The 26,834-nt window shown below is 40.5% G+C and overlaps 1 protein-coding gene across 1 annotated transcript in view; it reads right to left on the bottom strand.

The window, feature by feature from the left end:
* Positions 1–26,834, bottom strand: part of jph3b (junctophilin 3b) — a 65,826-nt gene that overhangs the window by 22,261 nt on the left and 16,731 nt on the right. Inside the window, exons 2-3 of the mRNA XM_049574822.1 lie at positions 23,269–23,755; positions 19,956–20,321 (exon numbers count right to left, since the gene is read on the bottom strand). Coding sequence (XP_049430779.1) covers positions 19,956–20,321; positions 23,269–23,755 — 853 coding nt within the window. The remainder of the gene's footprint in view (positions 1–19,955; positions 20,322–23,268; positions 23,756–26,834) is intronic.

Raw genomic sequence — 26,834 nt, 5'->3', positions numbered from 1 at the left:
TGAAAATGTCCGCAAAGTGGGAAAATGATGAGGTCTGAGAACTCCTTACCCTCCAAGCAGAGGATGAGATCAGCCACCACATAACAGGGACAGTAAATGATTGTTATTGCCATGTTAATGTTGCCATGTTGTTTTTTGGAGGGGGTTTAAATAAAGTGCTGCAGACGTGTATATTATATGTCACACTAGAGGCCGGGGATGATGCTGCCGTTGTTTAGTTATGTGTAAAAATGCAAAGGTGGCATAAACAAGGGACTTCGTAGTGGCCCCATTGCACAGTCTCCGTGTAAAAAGGGCTTGTGTTTCAGAATTGGCCAGCTTGTTTTGGGTGTAACTTAATAATCAGACTGAATTGTCATTTTGTTTGACTTAATTTGTTCAGCCTGACATCATGTTAGCTGACTTCTTCTAGGGAGGTTGGGTTATTTTGTTTTGCCCAAACCAATAAGTGACGCACCCATCATTTTCAATTGACACGGACGCTACAGTAGTGGTCGCGAGAAGCCATTAATGCTTTACACTGATTAAACAGTTTCTAGCTAACTATGATGACCTAAGATGACCTTCCTGTTCTTAATTGCAGCTGCTAAGATATGATTAGTGAACTATCTAAAACAGCCACCAGTGAACACATAAGACTTATATGATTGAGTTTTCTAGAAGTGTTGGGCCACTGCATGTTAAAAAGACACAAAGGAAGCTCTTTTCATTCATTTCAGTGTATAACACTGAGAAAACATTATATTTTACTTACCGTTTCCAGTCCCAGTGACACTAAAGACATTCTTCCTTGTCATTGTGCAAACTTAAGCCGATATAAATCATTTATTCTCAGTTATCAATATGATAAGAACATGCAGCATCAGCCCCTTCATTCATATCTGAGTTATCACTTCTATTGTGTGTTGTTGTGTCTGATGAATCTCATTATAAAAGAAATCTGAGCCAGAGGGTGAGAAACACACGAGACCATGAACAGCTTAATGTAATACATGATACCTCACGCAGTAGCTATGGGAGGAAAATGATTACAGCGCTACAGTATGATGAGATGGTATGTATTCATCTGTTTACAAGCTATATAATCATTTGCTTGAAATGTGTTTACTATCACAAAATAATTCATCTCACTGCCTCTGCCTGTCGGGCTCCTCACATCTCCTTCATCTCACTAACTGCTCATTTACAGCCGCCTTTTCATATCTCCCTTGCTCTCTCTTTTATTTCTTCCCATGTTCTTTTCTGCCTCCTCCTAATTGCTCCTTCCTTTTTATCACAATCCCCTTTTCATCTGCCTCTTGTCCCACCCTCTCTTTCTCTTTCTCTCTGGTTATATCAAATAGATCTTTTCTCTCAATTACAACCCTCTTCTTACCTCCATCTCTCTCTTTCCACTCGCCTATCTTTCTCTGTCTTTCGAAGGGCTCTCGACTCGTGTAAAATAACCTCTCCATCCCTCCCTCCCTTTTCTCTCTCTGGGCAGTAACAGTCTTGATGCAGTGTTGCATGTCGATGGCTATTGATTTTTTTCCTCTCTGCCTCTCTGTTTCTCTTTGCCCCTCTCTGCACTCTCTGCCAGCGCTGCTCTGCCAGGCCCACAGTATACTCAACACCACCATGTGTGTTGCCTGTTGGATGTGGGGGAGGTGAGGTGTAAGGAGAGACAAGAAAACTGTCTTACTGTTTAACGTGACGTAATGACATGTAGAAATTTTGACAGAGGTCTGGTTTTCACAAGGTCTAAACATCTTGAATAAACTGCTTCCCATGAAAACTCTTGGCCCAACCTGCTCTCACCTTTACAGCACAACACAAATACTTAAATTTCTGGCTGTGATCGAAATCATATAACAATTTATTCATACTCAGTATAATGTAAAATTGAGTATGCAGTGTGATCTAACTGCTTAGTATGTGGTTTTGTGTATGCAAGAAATGCCCAGATGTACACTAGAGTATGAGACGTGAGCTTACTCAGCCATCCTGAAATGCATTGCAGCTCTTTAGACTGTCCGATGGTGGACTGCAAAACAGACAGTATTAATAATTAACAATTGAATAAATTGTTACAAATGATTACAGGTAACTTTAAGGTACAGTTAAGAGGAAATGTGGAGCTCACATATATACTCAGGGCAGATTATCCCACAATGGGCCCCTGGGCATAGATATGCAAAGGTCCCCCCACCTCTTCTACATAAGAGCAGGATACACAGACTTTATATTGTTTAACCTCTTTCTGTGTCATTGTTTTTCATTTTTTTGTCTCTTTGTTTTGCATGGTAATTCATCTTTTTGTGGTTTTGTATCTTTGTAGTTGTCTTGCGCCATTTTGTAGTTATTTTGTGTCTCTTTGGAGCTCCTCTGCATCTCTTTGTGGTCATTTTCAGCCTCTTCCTGGTCAGTATGTGTTAATTTGAGTGACATTTTGCAGATGAAGGCCAGGGGGGGCCCTTACACTTTTGGCCCCTGGGCTTATGCCCAGTAGGCCCTTTAGTAGGCCATAAATATATCATAGAAAACATATTTAACACTAAAATAATACTGAAAACATTAAATTCAGGGGAGGAATTATGTTGATTTACATTTGTGATAAACATTAACTATGTTAAACTTTACATGCACACTAATATGCCACTATTATTTGGAATATGACAATATTCTCAATTTGTGAACAGCATATTCCATTTGAATTTTCCAAATTAGGCATAAGACATGTGAGATATGTCAGTATCATTCAGGTTTTAGGAGCATTCTTTGAACATGTATACAACGTATTCGGATTCAGATGTCTCAGCTGGGGTTTTTACTGCAGTTTGTGACACACTGCCTCTTGTCTGTTTGCAGACAGAGCTGTGCATTGTTATTTATGGGTTGTACACAAACCAACTTGCCAACAGTTTGCAATGCTGGGGTAGAGATGCATGCCCGAAAGAAAAGCCCACATCTGTGGTCTGGAGAAGAAACACACCTACTTTAAACATTATGAAAGACTTTGATATCAACAGGTTTTTGGATATGCGCAAATGTTAAAACACCAACTTTTTCAAGAAGGTGTGTGAAGAAATGAAAAAGGAAGGCTGCGTTCATATGGTCAAACAAGTGCACCACTAGTGGGTAACTATGAAAAAATCCTTTTTTGTAACAAAAATGAAAAGACACAAGCGGTTCTACTTCTCTGTATTTTGAAGTGATAAATGACATGTTATGGCACATTAATCAGAGTATACACAGCTGTTTGTAAACAGGAATATCAGTGGAATATTCATTTTCATTATCCATGTATACAGCATGGTAAGAATATTCTCATTTTTGGAATAAGTGCAAAAACTGGAATATTTTGTGCATGTAAACGCAGCCAGTTTTCATTCAACAATGCTTTGGTGATCATAGTACAGAATCATTAATTAAATATGCAGTATGCAGTAAATACAGATTGAGTATGGAGTAAGCAGTATCCTAGTATGCTATTTTGAACACAGCCTCTATCTCTCTCTCTCTTATCCTTTCCTCCACAATTTCCTGTCTCACTTCCGTTCTCCCCGCGAACAACCTGTTTAAGGATGAATCAACTGCCAGGAAAGAAAAGAGATGCCTGTTCAATGGGGTCTTGATGATACAACAGAACATCCTGTCCAAAAGAAAAAAGAGTTGATGATGGAGGGCAAGAAGAGAGAGAGGAACAAGAGATGAATGGAGGTGATGAGGAGGTAAGAGAGTGTGTGACAAAGAAAGGTACAGAGGGTGTAATGGAGAGTGGCACGGGGAGAGACTGAAAAGGAAGAAAGGAGATGGAGTTAAAAGGTGTTACATATTCAACATCAATGAATCATTACCAGATTAATTGTGAGACAGCGTAATTATAGCAGTGCTCTAAAGATTGACAACCTCTACATTAAAGAAAAAGGAAAGGGGGCAAGCAGCAATGTCTTCTTTATGACACCACGGAACGGGATTTATGAGAAAAAATGATTTTACTGTGATTTTAAGGGCCATTTCCTCCAGCATTAACAGTTAAAATGCTCACCTCATGGTGGCATTAGAGGAAAAGTCAGCCAATCACCAGAGTAATTAGGTTTTATCCTCTGGAAACAATGAACATCTGTATGATATTTCATGAAAATCATCCCAAAGTTGTGGACATATTTCAATCTGGACCAAAGTGGCAGGCATATATAAAAATACCAAATATATGCTGGTTCAAGCTGGTTCAAGGTGACGATTACAGTAGCTACTTTTCCCTAAGTGTAAATTGAATATTTTGGGATATTGGGCTATTGGTTGGACGTTACAGAAGTTACAGAGCAGCAGTGTTCATGCATTGCAAGACTAAAACTGGTTAGCTCTCATGTAATATTACAGTATGATAAAAACAATAATAATCAGCATCTTATTTGTTCTAACAGAACCAAGTTCAGATGCTTCCTTTAGAGAAATATTCTCGGAGAGGCAACTCAGAGGTTAGATTTATACTTCACTGTTCATTTGTTTCACTTAAGCCACAATCTGCAGGACTGAAAAATGAAGCCATGTTGAAGTGCCAAAAACTACAGTACCTAAAACGGCCACGTGAGGCTGACTCCACAACAGCGTCAAACCACACGGACCCCCATGTTAAAATGCCTGTCTCCTAGCTTTACAGCAGAAAAAAAACAAGTTTACAGCCTGGTATAAAAACAGTACTGGTCTCTAAAGCTAATTCACCCCTTCATGTCAACTCTACAGGGGGGTGATTTTTTACATAGCTCACCCATTTACATTTTATTAAGGTTTAAAAGTATTCATACTACAGGGTGTGACCACTTTGAGTGACAGGCTGTCTGCGAGGCGTCATGAAAGTCTGTGAGTCAGATCCACCCCTTAGCACCACTGTCTCATCCAAATATGGTCACTCCTGGCTCCGAAAAAAAACAAAATAGCAATGGCAAAACTCTAGGCTTCAAACGGGAGTCCACAAACCAATATGTGATATCAGAGTAGCTACGTCCATTATTTTTATGGTTTCACTTTTAGAAGAGGTTCATAGATAAGGTATAACCAATGACTCTGGCAAAGGTAACACTGGAATTGCTTGGGTGTAAAAAAAAAACATATTCAAATTCAGGACAAAACCACTGTTGTCACTCTCAACATCTTGGCTGTCCATTATTGCATGAAAAGGGAACTTTTCTAATGTAACCTGTTGCCCAGTAAACTACATCCCTTAACTTTAGCCCCTTTTACACTGCCAGATTTTCGGCGAATGTTGAAGACTTGTGGGAGGAGCTGTTGATGACGCCGCACGTGCGAGTCACAGGTGGTGGATAAACAGGAAATGGCTGATAGCAGGAATTAGCGAGCAGCGAGTAGCAAGAGGGAAATGCAAACCTGACAGACACTGTAAAGATGAGCAACTCGGTAGACAAAGAATTGTCTACCCAGTGCCCTCCTTGCCCTCGCAAACGAAGAGGCCATTAACCATCAGATGACGGGAATGGTGAAGAATGGGCCGACTTACAAGAGAATCGCCAAAGGACTGACTAGCCGCAGCTTCCCTCCCATGTCACTGTTTACATCACAGGCTGAGCTACACGTTTTGCTACTTGCACACGCCCCCCATTGCTCCAATAAAGGTGATTCTGTATGAACAAAATTAGGCAGGCGGCATTTTGCTGCACTCCTCGATTTTGCTTTTATACTGCCAACGCTAAAAGAAGACTGATTGGGCTTTCCTGCAAATTTGCACAATTCCAGTTTAAAAAGGGCTTTCGAAAGTAATGCTAGGTTATTATTGCAGGTAAGTTAGCCAGGCATGCTAACACTTAAAGCCAACTGCTCAGCTTGCATTAGAGCAGAAGAACATGCCATTTAATGAACTTAATATGTTGTTCTTGTGTTTTTGGTTTTGATAAAGCTAAAAACAAAAGACGCAACCCCAAGTATATTGTTTGATACTGGCCATGAAAAATAAAACCTGTTGCACATGAGAGATGCTGACTGGCTGGCAGTGAGTCAGGAGACAAGCATGAAAGGTAAGAAGATGAAAAATGTATCATATCATATTTCGCAGTTTTTATCAGCAAGTTAGCTAACATTAGCTGGCAAGCTAGGTTTATGTGTGTGTCACAACCAGCAACCACCCACATATTGCCTGAGTGGGCGATGGTCACCCACCTGCATTCATTTATGTGTCACCATGCCCTAAAGCTTAACAGGCCTGCCGTGCAGTAGTAAAGCTATGATTGGACAAACACTTTTCAGCGAAGAAGTTTAGCAAACTGTCAGTTATACCAAAGTATTGCATAGGCCCACACTTTGACAAAGGTACATGAAGCTCCTTTGAGAGGACAGAGTGAATGAGCACGGATATCAAGGCCAAAAGGACGAGGGAAATAAAGGAGGACAGAAGAAGAGGAAAACCAAAGCAAACAGTAGATGGAAGAGATACACACAGAGGAAGACAAACTCACTGAGGTGAGGTGAGAGACAGGGGGAGAAAGTCTAATCCAGGACTCATGCTAAGCTCCTCCATCATCTCCGTCATTACTCTGAACCAGCTGATGATGATGATGATGATGAGGGTGATTCATACCTGAATATCTAACAGAACTGTTCGGTGTGCATCACTGCTAATAGTGTGTGTGTGAGAGAGAGAGTGTGCACTGGGCTTTAGGCTAGCTGATGAAACGAGGTCACAGGATTGCAGTGAATGGCTCCGTCCACAAAGCACAGTGAGTCACTGGTGTGTTTATCTGGTACCGACTAATCACAGGTAGCCTGATGCCACATCAGTTACATCAGCACATGTGACAACAGTAATCAGGGAACATCAGCCTAGTATCACACACACACATACAAATCCAGGATTAACTGTAACATCAGGCACGTGGACAGCTGACACAGAATTTCTACCAGCTCAGGGAATTTGTTCTGGAGGCGAGCCTGACCTTTGACCTCTCTGCCTCCTGATATGGAGCCACATTAAGAAGTTGGATAAATGTTCATATGCAGCATATGAACATTATTTAGAAACGTGCATACACTCCAGGAAAGTTGGATGAGAGCTGCATCCTCCTTGAACCAGATTGCTATTGTGCTATCATTTAGCTCCAAGAGTCTCTGCAGCAAATATCCTGCGACTCTGTTTCACCTCTCAGGGTTTCTCCTGGTGTTCCACAAGGAAATACCCTGCTGTTCTGGGACACAGAGAGAGGGAGAGGGAGAGGCTGTCCTGTCCTGGGCTATGCTGCTGTCTGAATCTGGGTTAGACATTTCTCTGTGTGTGCATGTGTGTGCACCACAAGGAAAGAGCTGGTTTGAAGAACAGGCTGCAACAGTACTGTATGCACAGTTTGGATCATAAGAGACTCAAGTTGGGTTTCTGCCATTTCCGAGAAAAACAAACAATCTGATCATCACGACTTTTGTCGAATTAGTTAATTGTGCATATTACTTCCTGCTCCTGCTGACACGATTCAGCAGTGTCATGAACACTTTATGCTGCTTCTGTTTCAATAACTTTATCTCAGACACCGAAAACCATTGTGTTTTTTAAATCTAGTACAAATTCAGAGTTTTGACCATTTCTAAGTGTGTAAATGTCAGCTGGCTCTAGGAAGACAACATCAATCTGGCTACATTATCTACTGCATAATAGAAAAGTTAGAGTGTAACAGGTGAAGTGCAGATATCTCATTCTCTCTAATTGGAAGTATTTTTACTTTTTCTTTGGTTTACATCTCTTTGTCAAGTGTTCATGACCTCAGGTCTAAAATATTGCCAAGACACAAAGATCTCTTGCACACCTTTTATAAAAATTACATTCTGTCATATTTGCAGAAACTGAGACTATATCCACAGAGAAGTACACCAAGCAGATCGTAAAAAAAATCTGGTTCCTTCTCCCACTCCTTGTGCTTCGACCACATATAGTAGAATCTACCACACTTGAGTAAAGAAGACCAATCAGAGAGGAAGAGTCTCTAACGCAGCTGTCAATCATGTCAATCATTGCTTGTGAACTGCGGTCAAACTGTCAAACTGGGGAACGCTGATCAAATATCAATCAAGATTGTGTTAGTGTGTTTCCTATTTCATGCCTCAAATGTTTTCAGAAACATATTTTAGTGCACTGTTTAGCTGTAAGATGAGAATATTCCCTTTGACTGGTAAGCGGTGCTTGGTTTTTGGCTTGGCTAATATGTGGCCAAATCACAAATGTTCTCATTTGACAGAAAAAGCAATGCTGTAACAGAATCTTTATTCATATTTGATCAGTGCTGCCTAGTTTGACAGTTTGACTACAGTTCATGAGCAGTGTTTGTATATGATTGACAGCTGCGTTAGAGACTCATCAGCTCTGATTGCTTGTTTTGTCTTGCAGTACAAAAATGAAGCAGAGGAATGTGAAGTAACACTTTACAATAAAGTACATAAAAATCAGGTACTACCCTCAGTCATCATCAATTAATTAATTATTAACTAATGATTAGCTACCCTATCACATTTGATTGGGAGTTACTCAGCAACTGACCACTGACCAACAGTTAGATCCATATTCTTTCCTCATTAGTTACATAGTAACTACTAGTTTTTTGTGTACCTTATTGTAAAGTGTTGAAAGTTCTGTGTGGATATAGTGACAGTTTCAGCAAATATGACAGAAAGTTAATTTTTTCTACCTACTACAGCTTTAATACTGAACAAGTCCTGAAAAAGCACATGAGATGAACGGAGACCTTACACATGTTCTCTATGACTACTTTAAACTGATGCCTCTGTTTAAACAAATGAAAAGGACTTTATTTTTAACTCAGAGGTCGTTAGCTGCAGTACAAGACATGGTCAGTAAACCCTCTATACAGATTGATACATGCACTTTGACACTTTTTGTGTTAATGTGCCTTTGTGGCGTTGGATATTGTTGGCCATCTGCAGATCGCAACCATTCATCCTGGTGAATCTGAACTCTTTCTAACATTGTCATGCTTGTTTTGAAGATTGTTTTTATGTGTGTCAATGAACTGTTCATATGCATTTGTGTTTGCAAACTCGCTCCCTTCAAATTGCCCCTTGAGGGACCAATAAAGTATTTTTTGAATTGAATTGAAGGTAACAAGTCACAGAAGAGGCATGCTGTGGTTTTTATAGGCGAGTGGTGCTTTGGAACAATTGCAGAAATCGAACTTTATATTGGACTCTATAACTGCTGTATAGGTTGAGATGAAAGTGCAGACATTCACAGCCCCCACAGGATTAATCTAATAACTCTGATGATCTGCTGACTCTTTATCATTTTCCTCTCCACCAGCAGGGCAACATTTTTGGCTTTTACTGAAATATCTCATCAACCATGAGGCAGACTGTCACAGCTTCATGTTCTCCTCAAGATGAATTATATTTCTTTGGCGAAATTCAATTTGGCGCTGTATTTTGCGTTAAGTGATAATTAACAAATCTCAGATTTAAGAGGACATATTATATGTTCCTTCATGTATATATATATATACATATGTATATATATATATATATATATATATATATATATATATACAGTACAGTAAAGTAATGATGGCCACTCGTTTTTCTTTAGTTAGCTGATTGGTTCTTGCCATAATATGAATTTTAACAGTTGTCCAATAGGGCTGTCGGCTGCGTATTAACCTGACTTCTGCACAACACAACTGATGGTCCCAACCCCATTGATAAAGCAAGAAATTCCACTAATTAACCCTGATAAGGCACACCTGTGAAGTGGAAACCATTTCAGGTGACTACCTCTTGAAGCTCATGGAGAGAATGCCAAGAGTGTGCAAAGCAGTAATCAGAGCAAAGGGTGGCTATTTTGAAGAAACTAGAATATAAAGCATGTTTTCAGTTATTTCACCTTTTTTTGTTAAGTACATAACTCCACATGTGTTCATTCATAGTTTTGATGCCTTCAGTGAGAATCTACAATGTAAATAGTCATGAAAATAAAGAAAACGCATTGAATGAGAAGGTGTGTCCAAACTTTTGGCCTGTACTGTATATATAAATGTATATATATATATATATATATATATAAATGTATATGTATATATATATATATATATATATATATATATATAAATTATTAAAATGATGGATATTCATAATTATCATGGCCAGAGTTTCACAGAATAAGGTGAACGTGTGTGAAAGTAATCCCGGTGAGCAAAAACCTCAGGCCTCAGACTGTTCTGAATATTCTGTTTCTACAGTGTGGTAGTTACTGAAAAATAGTAACTAGTTACCGTTACTAGTTACTTCATTAAAAAGTAACTCAGTAAGTAACTCAGTTACTTAAACCAAAAAGTAATGTGTTACTGTGAAAAGTAACTTTTTAGTTACAAAAAACGACTTAGGACTCTTGTCTTGGCTCGCAATCCCGCCATGACCTTGACGCATGCGCACTAGTGTCATCTATACTTTGAGTACGTCCTGGCTGTAGATGACTGAGTGGGGACGCTAGAGGGCGCTAGGTGCTTTTCTTTTTTGCAGTGTAGTTTTTCTAAGCCACAAAGAAGACAACGTTGCTAAGAAGGATCATGTTTTGGGAAACTCAGCACTGCAGCCTAAAACATTTCCTAACTGTATTGGCTCGTAGCTACATCGCCTAAGCGACAGCGGATGGAGTTTAACCAACGGACTGTTAGACTACAACTTGACAAAACAATTGAACGGTATAGAAAACATGCAACCGTCTTCTACAATGGAGTCACTTGCTGTCAGGCAGCTAATCGTTATACAACTATGGTACTTGGATACAAATATGGAAAATGAGCTAAAAGCTTCCTTGGGATAACAATGGATATCACGTCACCGGATATAACGTTACTGGGACTAAAAATCTACAGAAGCGCTACCGCTTAATCTTAAGCACTGTGGTGAGGCCAGCAGGTCGACAGTGACTTCAGAGATGGTGAGAGAAGTGTTTCATTAAGATGTTCTGGTAAGAACTGTTCATATACCTCTATCTGACTTGACTATCTTTTATTGTTCAGGGCTAAAATGTTTTAGTGAAAGGGAACATCAGGGAACACCTGGCCAAATATAACGGAGTAACGCTCCGTTTGGTAACGGTAACTGAGTTACTGAATTTAAAAACTAACGTGTTAGAGTATTAGTTACTGCTAAAACTAACAGCGTTACTGTAATGTGTTACTAATAACGTGTTACTGCCCAACACTGTGTTTCCAACTGTTTTCTGTACTTTTGCTACAAGATGACATCAGGTAGTGACAGCCTGGACCATCTGCTCCACTCTACTATAGGTGTTTACATTACAAAGCCTACACTGCTACATGTAGCCACATGCTAACATTGGGGAAACAATCTTGGTTGCAGATGTTGTTAATTTATCTCCACTTTCAGATCATATTCCTGATTGTGTTTAAAAGTGTTTAACAGAGCTGCAAAAGACCTGGAAACGCTGACCAATCAGAGCAGACTGGGCTTTTTAAGGAGGGGGATTAAAGACACTGACACCAAACGGAGTTTTTCAGACAGTATGAGGAAAATAAAGTGGTTTTTGACCATTTAAGCATGTAAACATGTCTTACCAGAAACCTCAAATACAAGTATGAACATCAAAATGAGCATAAAAAGGTCCTCTTTAAGATGTGTTAGCATTTAGCTGAATGCACCTCAGCAGTGCTTTGCCTCACAGAGCTGCGAGCATGGCTGTAGACTCTGAGTCTTGTCTCTCCTCTGCCACTCTGAGTGCCTTCACGAAATAGGCTCATCCAAGTACTTTTTGTATTGAGATCGTGGTTTATCTGCTTTAAGCATGCAGAAAGTGGCACCCTACTTTAAACAAGGACACTCTGTCCCTCCCCAAAAATAATTTAAGCCCCCCTTGTGCATGAGCTCATGCCCTCCAAATATCCGAGCACAGTCCTCCTCAGCATACATAAGCTGAGGCCTGCATGATCTGCCTGTGTGTCTTTACTTTATTTTTTTAATATAATGTCGTAACCCTGCCAGATCCACCTGTGGGCCCAAATTTGTGTGATTCAGTCAAACATTGTTCAAGCCCACTGAACTTTTAAACTTAAATGGATTTCAAGGAAAACTTCAGGGGGATATCAGGAAAAACAACGCCAGTTAAACTGCCCCCAGACAGACAGAAAGCCACTGAGAGGCAGAATGACAGATGTAAACCAAAGACAACTGACAGACTGGTGAAACTAATGAATAATAAGGTTTGAAATATATTCATATCAATAAATTGCTGGCATGTTAATTAGAGGGCAATAGTATAATTACTGTAAACAAAGCAGACTACCTTACCAGAGGGTTCTATGGGAAACGCGGTTGTACATCTTGAAATACTAATAACTGTCAAATAAATGCTATGGTGATTATCTTTGTTACTACCATAGTTTGAAGTGTCCTGTCAACACTTTTACAGACTTGTCTTTTACATTGGTGGCCTATGGGAAAAATGCTTTTTGGGCTGCAGGGGATTTTTTCATTGCAATACTGCGTGTGGCATTCATTAATTATATAAAAGTATTATACTTTTTTGACATTAATGATAGGTATAGTAAAATGTATGAGGTACTACCTTTGAAAAAATACATCGTAATTATAAGTTTATCATTCTTTGTGCCTAGCTTAGCACAAAGACAGGAAGCAGTGGGAACTGGCTAGCCTCCACCAAAACAGCAAAAATATGCCTTCCAACAGCTCTAAAATTGTCTTACAAACACTCTCACAAACACATAGGACCAATCCCTGTGCTGATCAAAAGGATGAAACTTGAAATAATTTCCTCATCTACAAAAACTTGCCAAGAAAGGGGACAGATACAGTTCATTTATAGCATTTCATTTGTCTTGAGAGGAAGAGGTTTAGGATTACCGAACGAGTCTACCAGGCACAGGCCCAGGGGCCTGAGGTGTCAGGGTGCCCCTTGGTTTTCATTCACGAAATGTTAAATGTCAAATTAACAAGTGCAGACCAAGAGAAGACTCAAAATGACCACCAAGAGACGCAAAACGATAAAAAAATGAAAATTACCAAAAAGAAACAAAAAAAAAAAACAAACAAAAAAAAACCACAAGGAGACACAAAATGACCACAAACTCAGCTGGCTACCAATGTTGTTAGACGTTTATATTTGGTTGAACTTAGGTTGTGACTTCGGTTGAGCAAACTTCAATGTCAGAATGCCAAAATTTATTTGAAGTAGAACACTGACGACAGATGTTAATGATAGTAGGTAACCAAAATTCAACGTCTTCCAAATGTCCAAATGCCAAAATCCTCTCAACGTACCGTAATGACATTTAGTCATAAGGTGTGGAGAACAAACCCCTACATCTGCAAAATGTAAATGTTAGTTGACAAACAACATGAAATTCTAACACTGTTAAGACATTTAAATCATGATTAATCTGATATTTATTCCAACAAAAACTCTACATCTGTCGGGCGTCTTTCTGATACAAAAACACAAAAAGATGCATAATGACAACAAAGAGATGTAAAACCACCACAAAATCTGTGTGTCTTCCTCCTGTGTACAAGAGATGGAGAGGCCCTTTGTATATCTGTGACCGAGGGCCCATTGTTTCATAATCTGCCCATGGCTGTGCCTTGTTTACTTGTGCAGAATGCAAGTAAATTTTCCATTCTATAAAGTAAAGGTAAAGGTAAAGTTCCACTGATTGTCACACACCTGAGTGTGTGAAATTTGTTCTCCGCATTTGACCCATCCCCTGAGGGAGCGGTGAGCAGCAGCGGTGCCGCGCTCGGGAATCATGTGGTGATCTATAACAGTGAAACCATCACAAAACATCAACCAGATCACTTTTTATCCTAGTTTGATCTAAATTTTACTAAAGTTGTGTTTTACATAAGAGTATGATCTCATATCATAAAACCACAAACGCTTTTCTGTGGGAAAGGTTTGTTGCTTCATCTTAGTTTACCCATTTATTATATTCCATCTATATTACTACCTATTTCCTCTATTAGTATGGTGAGGAGAAATCACACCTATAAACTCTTTATATACTCTATCATAGACTCATGTCTGAAGTTAACTCTCCTCATCAGAGTATAACTGTTCATATTCTTCTTCCACAGGGAATTTTGACACCTTTTAAAACAGGATACTTGACTTTGCTCAGCCATGATGCTTTGTTGAAAACTGTGAGGGATATTATGATTTTACATTTGCTGACTGGCTCACACTGTGAAAACACTGATGTTACACTATATTCAAATTGACAGTCTGCTTTAGATACAGCCTAACAAAATAGATTGTTTGCCACTCTGTCCAGCCATTCACATTGCTTATGTTAGCATTAGGCTACACATGTTATAGCTTTGGTGTTTCTAGCTATGCTTGCTGTCTTCGTTGTATATGACCTGTTAATTGCAAGTCTTGCAACTTAAAGGGATAGTTCTGATTTTTTTTAAGTAGGGCTGTATGAGGTACTTATCCATAGTCAATGTTATACCTACAGTAGATGGCAGTTGGTATGCCCCCACTTTTGAGAAACAGGCAGGAGTATTGCCAAAGAAGCAAAGCAATGTCCTGCTGTGGAGGGGCCAGCAATAAAACATCAATACCAGTTTTTGTGTACGCTATACTGGGAGTATTTTAACTGCTTTTTTATCACTCTCTTAAAACCCAGACTCCAGTGAGAAAAACAGTGATTTAACATCCCTGGACGCAGGAGCAGCTGGTCTACATCTGTCTATCTATCTATCTATCTATCTATCTATCTATCTATCTATCTATCTATCTATCTATCGTCTGCCTCGATTAGTTAATTTGTTTGTGTTATTGTGTGACTTTGGGGATTAAAATGGTTAGTTCAGATTCACTAAAGTCACACAATAACACAAACTAACTGATCGAGACAGCAGTAGACCAGTAGCTCCCGTGCTCAGCAAGCCAAAATTGCTATTTGTCAATGGAGTCTGGTGGCTTTGAGGAGAGCATAGACGGGGAACTGAAGCCTTTAACTGCTTTCCCACTGGATCAGGCTGTCTTACAGAAAGGTAAAGCAATTAAAATACTCTCAATATAGCGTACACTTAAACTGATATTTACTGTTTTAGGTGGGACCCTTTTATGTGGCTTAAAAATATGTTATTGGCATCCACAGCAACAAATTGCTTAGCTTCTGTGTCTGACTCCAGTCTTCTTCTCCAAACTGGCGGTGTGCTGACCACCATCGACTGAACTATTCCTTCACACATGTACCATCATACAAGAGAGAGGAGATCTAATTACTGTTATATCGGACAACCCAGTGACTGATGTGAACTTTAATTTTGTCGTCATTTCTTTCTCTTTCTGCGTGACTTATCAACAGTGTGAGATGAGTTAGGTGAGCAGCTGTAGCAGGCTGTGGTCATACTGGCCTCAGCAGAAGACTGTCATCAGGACTAATAGGATTGGATCTTTAGTGATTCACCTCATGTATTCTCTTGCTTGTGTGTGTGTGTGTGTGTGTGTGTGTGTGTGTGTGTGTGTGTATACGCCTCTAGTTCAGCCTCTCTGCTCTCTCTCAGGCTGCCTGCCAGCATTGTTGGCATAATGCGGAAATCTCTCTCACTCTCTCTTTCTTTTTCTTTCTCATTTTGTTATTGTCTTTTCTCTCTAACTCCAACTTTTCCATCTCTTCATCTCTCTCTTTTCTGTCTCAAACCATGTCTTTGTCACACTCTTTGTGTTTTCTCTATCCCCTAAACACGCTTGTCCATCTAAGTCTTGACACTTGTAGAATACAGGACATCTACTCTTGAACATGCAAACACGAAGGTATATACATATACTGTACATACATGTAAGTTACAGTTATTGACCATGATGTCAGTGTGCTTCATTGTTGATCTGTTTCAAGGTCAGCTGCTTATCAGATAGTAAACCTAACCCTTTTCAGACCACTGGCTCATTCACAAACTCAGTGTCACTAACCCACTGCTTTCACTCTGCAGCCATTTATCCCAATCATCGCTCATATCTTTCCTTTGCAGGACCGCACATCTGTTGTACAACATAACCTAATAGAGGGAAAACTTGTGCTGGCACTGCAAAGCTAGGTGTCCTCTTAGATAACACTTAAGTCACAGTACCTGCAAGTCCCTCAGGGATTTTGTGGGCTGTTTTTGGGATTGTTTTAGCCTTAAATGTCTGATTTCACAGCAACTTTTCTATGTGGCAATGTGTTTGTTTGTTTGCAATGAAATTGTGGAGGCACATGAAATTTGCAGAAATACATAGTGGTAATGCTGTCTCGGATTCGGAGCCTTTTATTATGAGCATTGGCAATGATCAGCTGTTGCTGCTGTTCAATGCAGCACTGGAGGACCATCTCCTTGAGCTGCTCTCCTGCTTTCTCTGCCTAGTTACGGTACATAGCACGAGTTAACACAGCAGCAGCAGCAGCAGCAGCTAACATCAAACATTGAGCCATTTAACAATGCAAACAATACACTGATAACAAAATGGCCTGACTCTGTTTCTAAACCCATTTGTAACCATTGGGTAACATTAGCTGTGTGATACTAACAGTTAGCCCTGTCACTGTGTGTGTGTCCCAGAAACAGAGCTCACACTCCTGCAGCGGTCGTCCACTGCGCGCACTCTACAATGACATGAGACTTTACCTGCTTTGAATAGTCAAATTTGCCGTAAAAGTTGCAGTGATTAGGCAAAATTGCAACCAGAATGCAAGGGGACTGGTTGAACTTGTGTTCATTATTGCGACTGCAACACTGCAGCATTCCACTGTTTAGTGTTAACATACAAGTCACATATACCGTGAGTTGCATGAAACAAGATCTAACAGTTCTACAGAGATCTAACAGAGTTAGCACCAAGATGGACAGCAGCTCCCCAAAATTGAGGCCAAAACATCTCAATCGCCCCCTGGTGGCTGGCTGACAAACTCTGGCTCAAAATGACGTCACCAGTGCAAAATGACAGTGGTAATTTTCGCAGTATTTGGACTCATTTTTGCACAGTGGGAATAAATGGAGACATGTACTCCATCTTCACAGAATATATAGTCTATAGTTTGTACATTTTCAGCAAATTAAAAAATGGAGAAAAAAATTATACATTATATGATGAGTCCTAATCAATCACTACTACACAAACTCTGGCTCAAAATGACGTCACCAGTGCAAAATGACAGTGGTAATTTTCGCAGTATTTGGACTCATTTTTGCACAGTGGGAATAAATGGAGACATGTACTCCATCTTCACAGAATATATAGTCTATAGTTCGTACATTTTCAGCAAATTAAAAAATGGAGAAAAAAATTATACATTATATGATGTGTCCTAATCAATCCTTTAGTTTAATGCATTAATTAATTAATTAATGCATAATCACCTGAATCTAATGCTACGTTCCCGTAAGTCACTACTTCAAGTCACGACTCACGACTTCATAGCGTCCCAGGCAAGTCACGCCAAAGTGTCAAAGCAACATGGCAGACCGTGCGGGTTTATGTTTGTTTATGATCACTTCTGTCACTAAAGGTGCTGGTTTCTTCCACGTTTGAACAAAACGGAGGAGGAGAAACGGCGCATAAGGTCACAGATGCCATTATACTTTTTATTTTACATTATCTGTGTGTTTGGAAACATATTTTGTATTGATTTATTCTTGCACTTGAAACCAGCTGTTAGAGCAGCTGCCAATTAACATTAGGGTTATTTTATGTCTATTTCTCACCGTGTATCACCTGCATCAACACCGCATCCATAGGGCTGCCATTGTTGTTTAGAGGAGTAAGGTAATTGGTTTAGAGGGCTGTGTGACGTCAGAAAGCGTAACTGGGATTGATCTGGTACGAGTTCACGGGTGGTAAGTTACGGGTTTGACTGCCGTTCCAGTGCACTTTCACAGGTAGAAGGTTGTAAAAACACGCCTGGAACGCGCCATAAGAATCATTGAGTTTCCTTACAATGAGCTGTTTATATCTACATACTGAGAGGGTCCATTTCCACAGAGTCCGCCATGTTGTTTCTACAGTAGAATGGACAAACCAAACACTGGCTCTAGATGTGGGCTATTCACTTTTTCACTTTTTTATGTCAGCCACGGTGGTTCTCCTGCTCTCTTGGAACACGGGAGAAGTTTCAGTTGGTTCGAATCTGCAACCTCACTGCTAGATGCCACTAAATCCTACACACTACACCTTTAAAGTAATGTCCATGACGACAAATGACATAACAAATAAAGTGAAGTGTATTTCCCAAATGTCAAACTATTTCTTTTTGTGGATGCACAAATTCTACATTGTTAATACCAGCTGTGTGTGCTGGACTTCATGTTCTTTCTCATACCAACCACTGATTCAACCCAGCCACTCTTTCACTTTCCAGAATATTAAACTGACTGTCTATTCACAAACATGGCTCTCTATCCTCTAGGTTCAAAACTATGTATTAAATTAAATCTTATCAAGTGACTTTTCTCACATTTTAGATACTCAATGTTGTTGCTATGGTATCAGGGAAATACTGTTTAAATTCCACTGCAGTCATTGGCGTAGGAAGAAACATTCAACTTGTGACCTCCTATGTTACTTTTCAGAACTGGCTCAGGCAAACCATCTTTTTAGCGGATATAGATTTAACTGTGGAATGGGATTCCTGTGAAACTTGCAGCCAAATTGCTTGCTCAGTTTGTATCCCTGGATTGAACTCATTATCCAAATGTTCACCCTGACACTTGTTAAATTTCCTTATTCAAACCTTGGGTTGACAGCAAGCACACTGAACTGACTGAACTGACACAGCCCTGTAACCTGGTTCCTTGAAACAACAAGGTCTGGGACCAAAATGGGTCATAGGCCTACTTCTGATGGGTCCCCACATGACAAGAGTATCGATGTGTATCCATGACAACAGGTCCCAGGACAGCTAATTAATTTCTGAGTCCTGAGCTGAAAAACAAAAATTGTTGCTTTACATTCCTGTCCAAAAGTTTCTAGCGGCCGTAAAAAAGGTCAGGACACACCCATTAACATCACAACCCCAACTGTGCTCATTGTTTCAGTTCAATGAGCAGAGTTATAATGAGAGCAGGCTCTCATTTTCATTCAGCAGAGCAGCTTCATCAGAGTCTGAACAGCTCCTGGCGGTCTTGCTTCGCTTGCTGTTTCACTTGTACCATAACCTCCTTAACCCTACTTTCACCTTAACCTTAATCCTGTTCTTAATCTGTCATTGATCTCAATTATAATGCGGAATGGGGCCATCCGCAAGTGTTAACATGTTGAGCCAGCTCCCCCAGTGATTCAGACACATGGAGACATCAGCAGGGGGTGGACACTGGTACGACACAAAGACAGCGAGATAAGACAGAAGGCAGAGAGTGAGATGAAAGGTGAGGAATGGAAATTAGAGTTGGAAATTACAAATCACTTTGCTCATTTGAATGAGTTCATTCAGTTCTGTTAAAAGATTCAAATGATGTAGTTCATTGACTTTTTCTAACCTGAGCAAGAGCATCGCTGTAGCTAGGTAGCTGGCTTGATAGACAATGCTGGAAACAAAAGCAATCAATCCCCAGACTGTCATCCCATTTTGTGCAGGTGTGCAGAAGTACATTACATGCTTCTTTTCAAGTGAGCTCCACCTTCTTCAGACCAGTAAAAACAGATAAACAGACAAACCCAAACAAAGAAATGTCTCATGTAAAATAAACAAAATCAGTCTAACTTTTGCAGGATGTTAGCATGTCTATAGAAGCCCATCCCTCCGATTCAGAATCTGATTGAGAAAGTAGGTTTCAGGGACTTTAAGGCCTTCGTCAGTTCAGATTAAACATTAACCATGATCTAACCAGTGTAGATACACAAACCACCTCTAACCTGGGTGGCCTTCTGTTTCAACCAAAGGACTGGAAGGAAATGACAAAGACAAGACAGACAGCTGCACAGACTCATGAACAAACCATCATAAAGCCCCTACCTGGACAGAGCGATCTCAGCCTTCTGTCTGGCGATGTCAGCTGCTTTTTGTGCTCCCTCCACGGCTCTGTCCACCTTCTCTCTGATCTTACTGGCCCGGAGGGGGATCAGGTTCTTCCTTTTGCCGCTCACCAGGATATTCTGTTTGTACTTCCCTTCCTCTTTTGTGCCATCAGGAAATGTGGTGCAGCCATAGCCGTGGCGTTTGTTGCTAAGCCACTCCCCCTCGTACTGCAGCCCGTCAGACCGCCGACTCACACCAAATCCCGTCCGCTTGTCATTCTTCCACTCCCCGCAGTAGGTTTCTGTTGCCGTGGCGTCCACATCATCATCTGCAACGGCCAGCTCTGCGTCTGCATCTCCAAGACTGGAAAAATGACAGGTCACATTGGTTTAGAGGGTGTGTTCAATCAGTAATCCTCCACATAAATTTGACAAGAAGAAGAGAGGTTTGGTTGGCAGGTAAGCTTTGAGAGCTCTACCATAATGTAACAGGAGTGCTGTGCACCAGTGGCAATGATTTTAATCTCATCTCTGTGCATTAAGCATAAAGCTGGAATCAGGAAGTAGTTAGCTTAGCTTAGCACAAAAACTGGAAGCAGGGGGAAACAGCTAGCCCAAAGCTTCTGTCTGAAGTTGAAAAATAAGAGTACCGCCAACTCTAAAGTTCAACAATCTATCTATTGTACATTTCTGTTTGTGTCAAATAAATGAGATACAATATATAAATGAAGGTGGTGGTAGAGGCTGTGGACAGAGCCCAGCTTGCTATTTTCTTCTGTTTACAATTTTGTGCTAAGCTAGGTTATCAATGACCTTACTCAAGTCGACAGTTATCACACAGATATTAAATTGAAAACATCCTTTGCTTGGAAAGGAAGAAAATAAGGGCACTTCACAAATTTTAAACTATTCTGAATAACTTAAGTTTGTGCAAAACATCCAGAAACAACTATTAAAATCAAAGATCAACTCGTCAAATAAAGATGCACTGGGGTACCCTTTAGTGGTGGTATTAGTCACACTGGGCGGCAGCATTTTTGAGGCTCCGAGCAGCTATCATAGTGTATGGGGCAGGCAGCAGAGCAGGTGAATTGGTCAAACAAACTGCGGACTTTCACCCTGAAGACCAGTGTTCGTTTAATAACAATATAGTGTGTTGGATGTCTTAGGGAATATACATCCCAAGAACCTGACAACAGTCGATACAGTAACAATGCTTAACATATATTTCATTCTATTCCCTTGTCCCAGTCTATTCATATGATACCAGTCCTGATATATCACTTCCTTATGGTCAGCCACTATACAGTCGTTCTGAGGTTGGTAGGGAACAATAAAGGACAAGGCTTGACAAAGGCTTGTATTCATTTTGCCTCCTCCGGCCCATTAATTAAATCTCTATTTCCTTTTAGTACGTTTACACCAGCACAGCGTTATTGCTATAATATGCTCAAATGATAAGAATATCTAACACATCAGTAAATAATTGATTAATTGCAATACATTACATACACATAAATAATAAATGTTGTCTTTATCTTGCATGCATACATGAGCCCTCACAGAGGCTTTTTTGTGCATTTTTACAGCAGTAGAATGGAAAAAACCCTAGAAGTTTCTCACCTTATCAGCCTCGCCAATAATTAATCAGACCTGATAAGCTCCTGTCAGCCACTTTGCCAACAAACAGGGTTAAGGGCTGCTTACTCTTGTCGTCTAGTAATTGGTGCCTTTAAAAATAAGCCACCTCAATCCAGAGTACTTGGAATTTTCCAGTGTTTCCAGTGGTACACAGTTGATTCACCGCATTCGAGTTAAAGATGCTACTGTTTACAGGATGAATCAAACAGGCAGTACCCAGCGGCATGTGCGCTCTTTGACTGACTCTGAGCCAGTGTGTCCAATATGATTGCTCATAGAACAATAAAGAGAAAACAGAGTGGACAACAGCGGAGCAGAGAGAGATGACGATAACTGGCTTATCACTAAGAAACACAATGTAAACTTTTTATCAGGCTAGCTGAACAGTAAACTGACCTTTTGACCTATAGGTCACTTTGAACCTCATGCCAATCCATTTTGAAGACACTTAAGTAGGATAGGTGCTTGTTGTAGCCTTGGTGTCCTTCAGATGAGGGACAGTTACCTTTTTAAGTACGTCATCCCTCCTTGTCGTCTCACTTCACCTTTCTCCATTCTTTCATTCATTTCATTACCTCATTACAGAGTTACTATAACACACTCTTTTCTCTGAACTCTCCAATTATTTAACTGTTGCCCTCTTCATTCATTTTCAGTGCAGTGCAGAGTCAGTCAGTGCAGTGGCATTGAAATTGCTTTGACATGTTTCTATGTAAAACAGGATACTGGGAAGCCTGAGGAAGGGTTTGATGGGTCGCCCCAATATTAGACGAATGCAGAGTAAAAGTTGAACCAAGGAAAGTTGTTGACCTTAGCGAGAAAGGGTGTGGTTTTGAAATATGATGTGAAAATTTATTTTAATAATTAATTTTGTGTATTTCAGCACACAACCTTATTGGCAGACATCAGCCTCAATACTGGACAATTTGGCAAAAAAGATGGGATTATGTTTATGTTTATGTTTAGTGCCAGCATTTTGTGAATTCTCAATTTTTACATAAGCTGTGCATGGAAATTGGTTTCAGAAAGATCATAATTACAATAAGTAAAAAGGCAGACATTCATTGTGGGTTTTAGACAGCACAGCCATTACCAGAAAAAATGTTCACATTGTACATTTCTGCAAACCAAGGGTACGTTACATTTGTACATAATTTTTTCGTGGATATGGTTCAGAGAAGGTCATGTTATGGCTTACAACACCCACGTTACATTATCCACCATCACCTCCACCTCCAGTTGGCAAAATTAGCTCATATATTGCTCTAGAAATTCTGATATGCTATGTAGTCAATGAAATGTACAAATATAACGTGGTTTGCAGAAATGTACAATGTGAACATTTTCCTCTGATGACTGGGCTGGACAGGAAGCAAACTTGAGTCACCTGCATCAAATTCCGACTCAGTTTACTTCCTGACTTAGCACTGAATGTTGGAATTGGACATAAATTGTGAGGTGTGGAATTATCCAGTATGGATGTACTTCCTTGGGTACTGGGTCGAAATTTAAAACCAAGCCTGGCTGATATGTTTGTATACTGTAAACAACCAGAAAAAAAGGTGGGTATACCCTGTATATCTGTGTATACCACTACACCAATGAGCATACCTCTACCTGGCCTACAGTAGAAATTGCCTACCCCCTCCATTATTTACTCCTTTTATTACCTGATAGTGGAGTTGATATCAGATGCAGCAGAGGATACAGTACTCATCCCAGCCTCGCTTCTGAACGAGCTCTGTTTTGACCTCTGGGAGGCCAGAGAGCTCCTGGACTCAGACTTCCTCAGCTTGAGTCCGGACAGGATGGACCTCCGGAAGAGTCCTCCTTTTCTCTTCCCCTTCAGCAGCTCAGCCTCGCTGTGTGCCGTAAGCACAAAACCTCCACGAGACACAGCAGGGCTGCTGCCGCTGCTGCCCGTACTGCACATGGAGACGCTGGTGGTCAAAGTGCCAGGAACAGGAGGAGGACCAGGAACCACTGCCCCGGTCCGGTCCAGCAGAGCTGTACCATTGCTGTGCTCCGAACCAGAGCGGAGAGAGTTTATGGAGGTACGGAGCGGGGAGCGGATGACGGCCGCCATCCCGTATGGGACGCTCTGACGAACTCCGTAGCCGTGCCGCATCCCACCAACCCACTGGCCTTGAAATGTTCCTGAAAAAAATGAGGAGAAAAATGACCAATTATATAAAAACCTTTTCTCTGTGGTAGGTCTGATTATTAAACAGGATTTTAAAGTTGGTGCTGCGTACAAACGACAAGAGCACCAGAAATCTTATATGAATAATAATAGAAGGCCGACTTAATTAGGAGTCACAAAGGCAAATTTGATATTGTTTATTAATCTTTTACACATGGCAAAGATGGAGCTGTTTTCACGTAAATGAATGAATGTAAACTATATAATTCACACAGCTTCAAACACGGAAAAAACTGTCAAACGCAAAACACCTGTTGTGAGGCTGATTAGCATGTGGCCAAAAGTGTTCGTTCACCACTCACTGCATTGTACATCACTGCATACAGTTTGTATTTTTGTAGTGTTGTCTGAATCTTTCGTCATAATTGTTATACTATACAGTGGGCTAAAATTATCCCACAGTTTATCCTAAAGTGTAATGTACAATCAGTAGTTACTGACTCAGAAGCTAACTACCATCATGCATTGCACAGACAGGAATCAAAAATCTTATCCAGACAGTATCTTAAAGCTTGTTTAACAACCAAGTAAAATGGGCAACTGCTACTGGCCCCCAGACCCTCAATGGCACCAAAACATTCTTGGTATCACTTGGCTTTTGGTAATTTCATATATCAGCTAAGCATAATGACTTCATGTTGTGGACCATAATGAGGCAAAGAAGAAGAAAAGCAACACAAGCAACACAAAGATGAGATAAAAGCTTTCTCTGAAGTGTTTTCAAACAGTGTTTTTAGGCTTTATGAGACAAAAGACCTCAGGGATGAAAACTGGTTGGTTGGGGCTCTTCTAATACACAGTTTACATCAATACCTACGAAAGTAATGCACCAGAGTTCGTATATAACCCACGTAATCATGAGCTAGTAAGTCATGTATAACCCACATAATTGTGAAGGCTGTGATCATGTGACCAATGTAATGACGGGAGTAAAGAAGGAAGTAGTATAAAGAGTGCAAGTGGGCGTAGGGAGAGAGGCTGGGGAGGTGGATGGGTCAAACAAACATAGGATTTTCCTCCGAGACAGGTGTTTCTGTGCCGTGTGAAACCAAGGAGAAGGTCTAAACTGACAATGGAAATCTAAATCAGCATGGCATGGCTTGTCTCAGGGCGGCCAAAAGTTAAAGCGGAAAAGGCCCACAAGTGAACTTATCTTAAGATTCGTCACGTTACATTAAGTACATAACTTTATGTTAAGTACGTAATGTGACGTCACTTATCCAAGTTGCTTTTCCTACGCCAAACTTAACCGGCAGAGGCGCTACGATGTTTGCCACGTATTAGTTAGATATCATATGTATCTTTGTATGATATGTTGGTTGGTTTGGCAAATGTACATCTGGTTTACTGCCCTACCTCCGTTAAAGAGCAGTACACGGTCACTCAGCTGAGCTTTTCTAAGGGAACTTCAGGGACTATCTCCCGCAGAGTGCATGAGACAGTGGGTAGCTGGCTCGCAAGGACTGATGACCTTCCCATTTTTGATTTCACCCACTTAGCAGTGATTGGTCAAAAAAAAATTTATATTGCGCCGACTTTGCAGATTTTCCTGAATATATATGTGTGTTTGTGGAGGGTCAATCAGGGCTCAACAGCAATTTTTTGCCCCTGATTTACACATGGTTTTCAATGGATTCTGACAAAAGATTATGATTGCTGACCTGAATAAAACTTTGAGAAATATCCCAAAACTGCAACAATTTTACAGCAGTATCAGAGAACTTCACTTCTTCTCTGTCATGAGTATACAGTCATATTTATGATCAGATCTGACAGTGTGAATAAGTTGAGGTGTAGTACTGTACATGGGAGTGACTTCCCCTTTTCTGTCCATCTATTCCCATTCATTCACACCATGTCTCTGCACTACCCGCCCGCACTGCTGCATAATAGTCCTTACATCCCCATGTTGCTGAAAAGTAGGCCATCTGAGTATGTGTTTCTGTCATTCCTCTCTCTCACACACACACATACACACACACATGCACAAACGGAAGTGTGTGTTCCAATAGGAGTGCAAGTGATCCATCCCGCCTGCCCGTACCTCTGATGTAACAGCACTCTGATTCATTCTGTAGCAAACGCACTGGCTCTAACCAAACTACATGACCATATATGGACTGCAACCACGTTCTCTGTCTCTATCGCAAACACACACAAACATTTCCCTTGTGGGCTCAAGTGTCAGTGAAGTGGGAAGTGCTGAATGGAGCCAATGTTTTAAGCCAATCGTATTCTTGCTTACGTTTTAAGACGCACTCGCGCAGGCACAACAAGCACGTCCACAGTGATGTTAAAAAACTTGAGTGAGAAGTGGTGTTGTTTCTGAACCTGCCCTCGCCAATAGGACAATATGCTGCCTCTTACCCTTCACTCACACACACACACACACACACAAACACGCACACAAACAAAAACAGAGTCTGTGTCATGGACAGCTGGCCAGCACATCTGGTCAGGCCTTTGTAATCATGTCAGTACACAGCTGTACGACCATATGACAGACAGATCAAAGAACACACACACACACACACACACACACACAGACACACACACACACACACACACACACACACACACAAACACCCGTGCAACAGCATGATAAGATTACCATTTCATTAAATGGCCGCCAGCATGCTTGAGCAGAAGAGTGAGACAGAGGGCAACAAAGAAGAGAGACAGTCTTGAGTATTCAGAGACAGAGCATCACCTGTCTTTCTGCTGACAGTGCAGACAGATGGGGGATCAGACAGAGAAAAAAAAATCATGGTCTGGTCATAAGACTACCGAGAAGTGGATACTCACAAATCAGTGAGCTTTAGCAGAGCAGCTGATTTGGTTGGATTTTTGTTTGGGTTTCTTACCTTTGGACAGATTCAGACTCAATCTTTTCCCTTGTTTCCAGCCTTTATACCATGCTAAGCTAACTGGCTACTTGCTGTAGCTTTATATTCAATGTACAGGCGTGACAGTGATGTTCATCTTTTCATCTTACTCTCAACAAGAAATCGAATACGTACATTTGCAAAAATG

The sequence above is a fragment of the Epinephelus fuscoguttatus genome, linkage group LG4 (assembly GCF_011397635.1).
Source record: "Epinephelus fuscoguttatus linkage group LG4, E.fuscoguttatus.final_Chr_v1".
In the NCBI taxonomy this organism is placed as follows: domain Eukaryota; kingdom Metazoa; phylum Chordata; class Actinopteri; order Perciformes; family Serranidae; genus Epinephelus; species Epinephelus fuscoguttatus.
The sequence above is the reverse complement of the archived record's forward strand: the minus strand, read 5'-3'. Positions and strand labels throughout refer to the sequence as shown.